Here is an 8719-nt window from a genome sequence, read left to right on the forward strand (position 1 = left end):
TCCATCTTCCCTTAGCCCATATCCAGGCCTTCTAGGCCTCACATACAAACGGAATTCACAAATACTGGCTTGGCTCTGAACACACCAAGTCATCAAAACAACCAAGGGTGAGCATCTGCACATAACCTTCTTGGGCAAGAGGCATACCCATGACGCAGTGCTTGTGAGACTCTTTTAAAAGTCAGAAAAATAAAACCACCACAAATAAACCCTCACAACACATCATACGAACATAAGGAGCTATGATACAATCAAAACTAATCCAGATCCCATACCAGTAACACACTTTAATAAAACACATTACTAATGAGTTATGCCACACACACCCAAAAAGGTCAAGAGTTTCTCACTATATACTTAATGGTTGAGATGCAAGAGTAGTTATAATCAGCATACCAATATATACAATTGATTCCTGCCTGGAAATATGACAGATTATACTACGAGAAACCCTTGAATTATATAGCATCTTTTTACCCAAAAAAAAGAGCAGTGTATGCAATCAATGAGGATTGTGAACAGCGAAGCAACCAGATGCCCCCACAAAGCTTAGGCATCGTCTGCATCACTGCTTATGGGATTAGCTTCTTTGCGCTCCCCATCAATCCTTGCTCTGTATGAGGGCAGACCCAAAACAATACACAAAACAACACAACTGGTAAGCATGCTTGCGATGGTTTCACATTCATATAAATCATGCACGCCTGACACCTACCCGCTGCTCTTCCTAGGACAATGCAAAAGAGTTCACCTTTCCAGTATGAATTTCCCTTCCTTGTACTTCTGGGTTTCTTCATATGCAGCTTCCTGTCAAAATTTAATGAAATCTAAGATCAGAAACCTAAAAATAAATTTCTTTGGTATGACTTAAAGAATATTACAACCTAAACGGCACCCAGTCTGATTCCTAAAGTCAAAATCTAATTAGCAGAGAAGATGCGTACATATTTCCATCCTACATTCTGATGACAGCAAATGCAATAGATGTCTGCAACCACATGCATCCCTGTTGTCATCATCCGTTCTTCATTCTCTCCTACTGTCACATTCACTCTGCAAACCATTGCAAGATTCATACCATGTTCAGCAAGTCAAATCAAGCATAATGAAAGCCCATCCAGAAAATTTGAAAATAATGTCATGTTTTCCACACATTGCATGGAATTGCCATGCTCATGTCAGGCTGCATGCACAACCAGGCTCTGCCTGTACCAATAAGCACAGAATTAGTGTGCTTTTGTCACACTGCATGCACAACCAGGCTCCAACTGTTCTTATACGGCCAGAACACAGGCACCCTTACGCTTGACAGAAAGGCAGGGCCTTTGCAGGATCTCTACGGTTAAGGCAGCCTGCCTGGTTACAGGTTCAGGCCCCTCTGGAGTGCACCCTGCCTGCCAAACTGCAGCATTGTAGTGCTCCATGCTGTCACTCACAAATCCAGGACAAGCTCGCCAATCGTTGGCCAACCAGCACCCAACTGTCAAGCTCATCCATGATTTCCCTCATGGCGCACAGTACATGGCAGCCAGCTTGGATGGAGCTGGGATGGGCAGCTCACCCATCTCTGTACCGACTGCCTGCCTGTCCCCTACAGCTCCCATGCATTTGATTGCCCTATCTTTGACATGCCAATGGATTGGATTCATGAGAGTAGGCCTCAGCATGACCATGCTTGCCAAAGGGAGTTAGTTTCTCCTTCTACCTTTATTTTACTCGTTTGGTCTAAAAAGAAAGTGCGCCTGGAGATGTTCTATGTTTCTTTAAGCAAAAAAATTTGCAAAACTTTGCAGAATCCCAGTAAATTGGGATGTAAATTGTTAAAAAAACAAGGGTTGTGGAGCCTGTCTCATCCACCTGCAAAGCTTGTCAACTATCTGCCACTGACATTATAAGCTTGTGCTGTTTGTTGTAATTCCTACTGTTTCCTCTGCCAACAATTTCTCTTGCTAGTTTCCCAGCACACCGCTCTGGCTTTCCATACTTTCATGCTCTCCGCCTTTCTTCACACCTCTACCTATGGCTGCCTTATGCTTTTATCCAACCCAAACCACAAAACTTCAGGTTAAAAAGATTCCCTGATTTAACCTTTTACTGGATGAGATAATAGAATCATGCTTCCGACTAGTTTGCTTTTTCCCATGTCATTTAAAACGTACTAGCAATTATCCATCAAATGAAAGTCTTAACATGACAAAACCATTATATTGAATCAAGCAAAATCAAGAATGCAACAAAACCACAAGAGGAAACTTACACGGTGTTGAAAAGATAAGCTTTCCCATGTCTGCAATGAAAGGTCTGGACAAAAACAAGATCATTGTCAAAAGTTGAGCAACTTAACCCTCCTCCATGAAAAGAATGTTCGTACCCTCCAAGGGAACAAGACACATCGCACTTGATGCTGTGCGATAAAAACTTTCAGACAGCCTTTTGTACACAAACATACACTAAACCTTGATAATGCCAAATTTGTGAGCTGCGGCCATGAGCTCCTGTGTTTCGGCAGCTGAGAATCTTGTCTTCCAAAAATCAGAATGATAAATCCTCCACTCAAGGGAACATCCACGATTTGTGCTTGCCTTGGCATGCTTGGGGACTGATCTTGGGCAGCAGCATGCTTTTGGGTGATGTTTGGGAAGGACTAGTTTCCTCTGTTAGACAAAGGAGTGTACGGGCTTCTAGAGATGCAAGTTGCCTACATGTCAGGATGTCAGGTAATGCTTATCCTGTGTGGGCTTCTAGAGGTGCAAGTTGCCTACATGTCAGGATGAGGATGGCTTGTGGTCAAGGCTTCTCCAGCCATACCCAAGTTTTGAGTCCTTCTGGTGCCCCTTCATCCTCTGACCCTCTGGCTTGGAGCTAATTGGCACTTTGGAAAACAAAAATGTGAGAAGTGTGAGCTCTCAGCTCTCCCCCTCAGACTGAAGTTCTGCAAGGGACCATAGCTACTAGGACGAGAGCAGCAACTGCGAAATGTATTATCAAGGGATCCAATGTGCTGTACAAGATAAGTAATGGTGAGCCTTTGAATTTTCTTAATTGTGTATCGTGGACTTGTTTAGGGCAAAGATACAGAGATTTGTACACCCTTGCTGCAACTTATGCAAGGGAAGTGAAACCAGTAAGTCAGTGGAAGGTGCTGTGTCCAATTGAATAGCTTAACTTGGCTGCAAAGGAATCAGGATAGCAGCCATAATCCTCAACACGCCAATCCAACTGGCAACAGTGTAGGAAATATATTACTGCAGAGCAGCCCAATCCAGTAAATGGAAGGCATGATGGTGCTTCACACTAATACTGAAGACAACGTCATGATGTTCATCAATGGATGCTATAGAGACACTGTTGGTGTACGTATAGTTAAGGTAGTCAGAGTGGTGGACATTCATCCAAGACTTTTGAGACAGCAAGAGCACCATTGCAGGCAAGACACTTCCAACCCACACACAGGAATCTCAAGTGCATCCACTACCAATGTGGTGACAAGTTGGACCAGACTAGGTTGACCTAGTTGTGATTACCCATGTAAATGCTGGAGACAGAATTGTGGTACTAATTGCATACCATGATAACACGATCACAGGAGTCTACATAGGGACTTCCCCACAATGCAAGCAAGGTCCATGGTCAACCATGTTACTCAAGCCATCCTGAAACTGGATCACAATCCACAGTCTGTTATTCCTTTTCAGCTGACTTTGAGCATGTCTGCATCTACAACAGCTAACAAGCAACAGCAACTCCTCAAAACACAAATGTTTATCAAGTGGAAACTAAATTCTTCCACCCCTCAAATCAGCTTCAGCTTCCCACCAGTCACTCACTTTAGAATCTATACATCTACCACTCACAGTTCTTGACAGAGACTTTCTCCTCTCAAAAGGTGAAACAACAAATAACAAGTGCATCCCATCATGCGTGATTCAAACGGTGAAACAACAAATAACCAGTGTACATGCTTCAAGTCAGGGTGCACCCCATCATGTGTGATTCAAGAAACGGCACATCAACTACCAGCAACAGTCTGTTTTTAGACAGCTCACCATCATCATCTCTAGAGACTAGATCCTTTGTGATTGCTGGAGATTCGAGAATCACCATCACAAATATCTCTAGCATCTCTTTCGGTTCCTACATATAAGAAGGCATTCCCTAGACTCACCATCATCATCATACCTTACATCTCTTATGGTTCACCTTCACAGTCACCTCCTAGACTCATGCAACTAAAAGGGGGACCATATCAATGGAGGAGGAGACGAAAGTAAAATGCAATAAAACCTTTGTTGTATAATGAGAATTTTCACAGCCAGGGGGGATGAAAGGCTACCACATCAGCAAATCTTCCACCATGCTGTTTGCGCTGATTGAGGACAGATGACATGTAATTCTTTAAATGTTAAGCCATGTCTGGCTTGTGACACAAGAAGCAGCTAGTGTGTTGGAAAAAGCACAGAGCAAAAGCCCTTAGTAAACTCGATAACAATCCAACCATCATTAATAATCTCGACAGATCCAACGATCCATATAAAATTTGGGGTCTCAAAAAACATGGTAAGGTAACATGTTATCATAATACATATGTATAGCATAGATTAAGGTAACATACAATCTAAGAAAATAGCATGCAAATGCAGCTTGCTTAGTTGCAGATATGCTTAATAGCACATCCCTTGATTCCCTGCACAATGTAATCATAACAAGTCTTACCATGCTATGCAAGCAACCTCCCATAACAAGCCTCAATCTTTGATTAAAATGCACCCAAAAAACATAGTATTACTGCAGGAGAGCAAAAACCAATTGAGCAGCTTAAATTTCAAAAAAAATTAAAGGATTTCCAATGAGCATGGGCCTTACCTTGGACATCAACTCTTCAATGTTGGCAAGATGGGTATGGCAAAGACGGCACGCGTAATAAGCCCCATCTAGCTTTGTCAGATACAGCCGACCCATGTTCCTCTTCTTCCCCTTCTACAAAACCCTTGAAATGGGCAGTCTGCAAATGTGCCAAATTTTGATTAAGCTGTTGAAAAAGGGTACCTAGTACATGTAGAAAGCACAAGTCTTACAAAATCTATCTATGATAGTTAAGCAAGTCATATACCTTTTGCTTGGACTAGGAGGGAGGCCCGTAATTGGCAAAGGCTATAATAGCCCTCCTTACTTACCATGGGTACCTTAACCTTTTGGCAAACCATAAAATGGTGACATGTGAAAACATCCCTCCACATTTTTTGCTGATAAAAATGCCGCTCAAGTTTCTCCAACGTGTTGTTCATGCTTGGATGACCACGAGCAATGTCATCATGCATGTCATGGAGAAGTGCAGTCCTATCAGACTTACGTACACAAAGGCGGTCTTCGTACAAGTACCAACCATCGTGCACTTTGAAATGACATGGCCCAATGACCTCAAGCACATGTGCCCATTGCATACCGAATTCTTTGGACTCCGCGTATTTGTGCTACATATCGTAAAGACCAAGCCCCTCAAGGCCAATTAAAGTAGCGTAAATGGTGGAACTAGATGAAGTAAAACCTTTCCTACTAAGAGCATCTGCAACTAGGTTAGACTTCCCTTGAATATACTCTATCATCATCCCCACAAACCACTGAAAAAGCTCTCTCTAGGGAGCTTGGTGGAGCACTTTGCAAGGTTTGAAGCCACTCAAGTGCTTGATGGTCCATGTGAACCGTGACGTGAACTCACGCCAATACAAGAAATACTTCCAATGCTTTGGGGATCTCGTCCTAATAAGTGTCCACAAACAGCAACAGCCGTACATCATTGAAGCTTGCAAGTGGGTTACATCTGACATATGCAGGACTTGCACATAGGACTTGACACTAACTTGACCCTAAGACCTAAATAGTGCCTCACGACATGTCTTTGGACAAAGGCTCACAAAGTTCATAGTGCCCATCCACTAATTATGTAAAATGTCCACGTGGGGCACCCTCGCATCACCTCAAATGCCTTGTCTACTCAATCATTAGGACACAATTCTCCCAACTCTTACAGGATGTAACAACTTGCACTAGCTTCTCTAGGTCAGCAAAGGAACTTGTATAACCCTTGGTACCCACTCTATAGATCACCCATAATACCTCATGGATCACCTAAATTTCCAACTAATCGAGGACTAAGCTCCAAGCCTTTTGACGTGATTCTCCATGCCTATGTCTAGACATTGGGGCATCTCATATTTGTTTAACATTGTTCTCCTCCTTTGTGGACACTGAACAGAGACCACTTGTGTATAGTTTGGTTGCTGCCAAAGGTCCCAAAGGCCATTTTTTGCCCTACAAGGAAAATAATACATTTTCATTTCATTCCCCCTCCTCTCTCTCTCTCTCTCTCTCTCTCTCTCTCTCTCTCTCTCTCTCTCTCTCTCTCTCCCCACAGCCAGGACCACGACATACAGACGCACGATCCTCTCGCCCCACATACACACGGTGTCACTAGTGTGCGAGCACAATCCTAATAAGAGCAAGACGCCCCAGATATCAAAGGCCTAGTCCCTTCACCCAGGAGCTGCAGATCCAAGATATCCTTCGATGACATGGTGAGCTCCCATAGTTGCTATGGTTGCTTTGCGCTCTTTTCTAGAGGAGGATGGTATCACCGTATGACCACATATATTCATCATGTAGGATACAGTTTTTCTTTTCCATGGTTCAGTATTCTTCATATCATGTATACATTGCACTACCTTTTTGGTCTAATAGACCATCTGGGTCTTTTGAAGACGTTAATATATCTTTATTTCTTCTCTCTCACACACGCACCTGCATAATTAGAAGTGTGGTGATCCTTAATACAAGATATAATTACAAATTATGAATCTTACAAGCCTACAACAAACGCATTCCACGGAGCAAAATTGAAGTGCATTGAGAATCTTGTGGCTAGAAGGTGAATCAAGGCCGATGAGTGGAGAGAGAAAAATCACACCTTTATTGCTTGCAGCCTCTGAATGGAATGTACTGCCAGATCATGTTAGATTGTGTGGGATCCACAAGACTCGCTGGATCTCGGAAAGACAGGATTTCGGCGGATCCTTGGGAGGTTCCACGAAGCTTCATCCACAGTGTCCTGTTTGGTCCATAGGGCAAAGAGAAATCGAAGGTGAGCTCTCCGTGTCTGGATCTCCTCCAATTCCGTAGAGCCGAAACCGAGAGTTTTTGGACACGTGAGATATGTACCTCCTTTCATCCCCATTAGTTTGTTAATATAATAATCCAACAGTAATCATTCATATTATAATAAATAGGTGCCAAAACCCATGGGAGTGTAGGATATTAGTTCGGAGGTTGGGTAAGGCATGGTTGAGTGGCGGGTAAGAGTGTGAGGTGATAGCTCAAGTGGTAAAGGTGTTTGTCTAGGACCAAGCGGTCTTAGATTCAAGCCTCACGGTGCTTCCTCAGCGGCATCACCTAAAGGGGAAAAAAAAAGCACCTCATGCGGTGAAAAACCATAATTACGGAACGATCTTGGGCCTAAGGCTAGTTGGGGGAAAAAAAGATGTGATGGCTTATACTTGAGGGTGAGAAAGACTCCTCCAGATGTATGTAAGTAGAAGGTGTCAAAAAATCAAAAAGGGCGATGCTTGTGCGTAGAGATGCATCTTGTATAGGGCAATGTGGGCAATGCCAATAAGCCTTAGGTGACAACTATTTAATTTGTTATTGCTTTGGCAACCCATCATGGATGGAAAGTGCACCAATTGGACATTAAAACAATGTTCTTAAATGATAACTTGTAGGAAGAAGTTTATGTGAGTCAACCAGCTAGATTTTTCCAACCTAGTCAAGAATAGAAGGTATGCAAGCTTAATAAAGATTTATATGGTTTAAAATAAGCTCCTAGAGCTTGGTTCCAAAAGATTCATACCTATTTGACTGGACAAGGATTTCAAAATAATCCTAAAGAAAGTACTTTATATGTGAAAAAGGACAAGTAGGGTTTACTTGTTGTCATTCTCTATGACATGCTAGTGACACGTACTAATGAGGATTTCATTACAACTTTCAAAGATGACCTTGTTGAGATATCGGATCTTAGTCTTTTGCACTACTACTTGGGTATCCAGTTTATATATCAAGATGATGGTGTAGCCATTAAAGCAGTCAAAGTAAATCAAGGCAATACTCAATCAAGAGGTTCAATACTCAATCATGAAAACTTATAGTTAAAGGGGTTAGTTTCATATAGATGATATTGGATATCACAGATGATCACTCATGGGGCTATGGAGGATGAAATATCATCATCATGGTGGAGTGTGTAGAAGAGAGAGAGAGAGAGAGAGAGTAGAGCAGTAGAGCTCAAGTATGAGAGAGAGATTGCACAACTTAAATGGTACTTATAATGTGTAAATGACGGAACCAAGTTCATACTTTTATAGACATTGAGTTTTATCCTTTGACCCTAAATAAAAGGGTGTCCACACCACTAAGGACACTTGACTAGACTCTAGACTAACTGCGAAATACCCAACAAGTCCCCCTTCTCGGAGTGGTGATGGTGGAGCTACATGCATAACCTTCAATAGTCCCATACTTTAATACAAGCAAAGAAACAAGACATGGTCCTCACTTCAAACTCAGAGGCTAGTAATCATGGCTCAGAGAGGCCAATGAGCGTGGCTCAAAAGGCTCAGAGCTTGAACAAGCATGACTCAGAGGCTTAACAAGCATGGCTCACAAGCTC

The 8719-nt window shown here is 42.5% G+C and overlaps 1 protein-coding gene across 3 annotated transcripts; it reads right to left on the reverse strand.

Annotated features, from left to right (window-relative positions):
* Positions 1–274: 274 nt before the first annotated feature.
* On the reverse strand, positions 275–7214 carry LOC147629257 (protein yippee-like At5g53940). Of its 3 annotated transcripts, XM_086812519.1 has the most exons (7): positions 6962–7214; positions 6720–6795; positions 4864–5002; positions 2258–2301; positions 945–1053; positions 752–807; positions 275–613 (listed from the first exon to the last, which is right to left on the reverse strand). In XM_086812519.1, exons 3-7 carry the CDS (start codon positions 4957–4959, stop codon positions 550–552), a joined length of 369 nt encoding a protein of 122 aa, XP_086668645.1. In that variant the 5' UTR covers positions 4960–5002; positions 6720–6795; positions 6962–7214; the 3' UTR covers positions 275–549. The 3 variants fall into 3 exon arrangements, with proteins under 3 accessions (XP_086668645.1, XP_086668646.1, XP_086668644.1); XM_086812520.1 differs by lacking the exon at positions 6720–6795 and having other exon boundaries at positions 716–807; XM_086812518.1 differs by lacking the exon at positions 6720–6795 and having other exon boundaries at positions 6962–7213.
* Positions 7215–8719: the final 1505 nt, after the last annotated feature.

The sequence above is a fragment of the Cibotium barometz genome, chromosome 18, assembly GCF_041138505.1.
Source record: "Cibotium barometz isolate CiBa-2024 chromosome 18, ASM4113850v1, whole genome shotgun sequence".
NCBI classification, from domain to species: Eukaryota; Viridiplantae; Streptophyta; class Polypodiopsida; order Cyatheales; family Cibotiaceae; genus Cibotium; species Cibotium barometz.

What these genes read in the sequence shown, in the direction of transcription:
- LOC147629257 (XM_086812519.1), bottom strand. Translation starts at nt 4,959, where the DNA reads ATGGGTCGGCTGTATCTGACAAAGCTAGATGGGGCTTATTACGCGTGC. An exon ending in TTGAAGAGTTGATGTCCAAG is followed by an intron (nt 2,302 to 4,863) that starts GTAAGGCCCATG and finishes GTTTTTGTCCAG; the next exon opens with ACCTTTCATTGCAGACATGG. An exon ending in GGGAAATTCATACTGGAAAG is followed by an intron (nt 614 to 751) that starts GTGAACTCTTTT and finishes GCCCTCATACAG; the next exon opens with AGCAAGGATTGATGGGGAGC.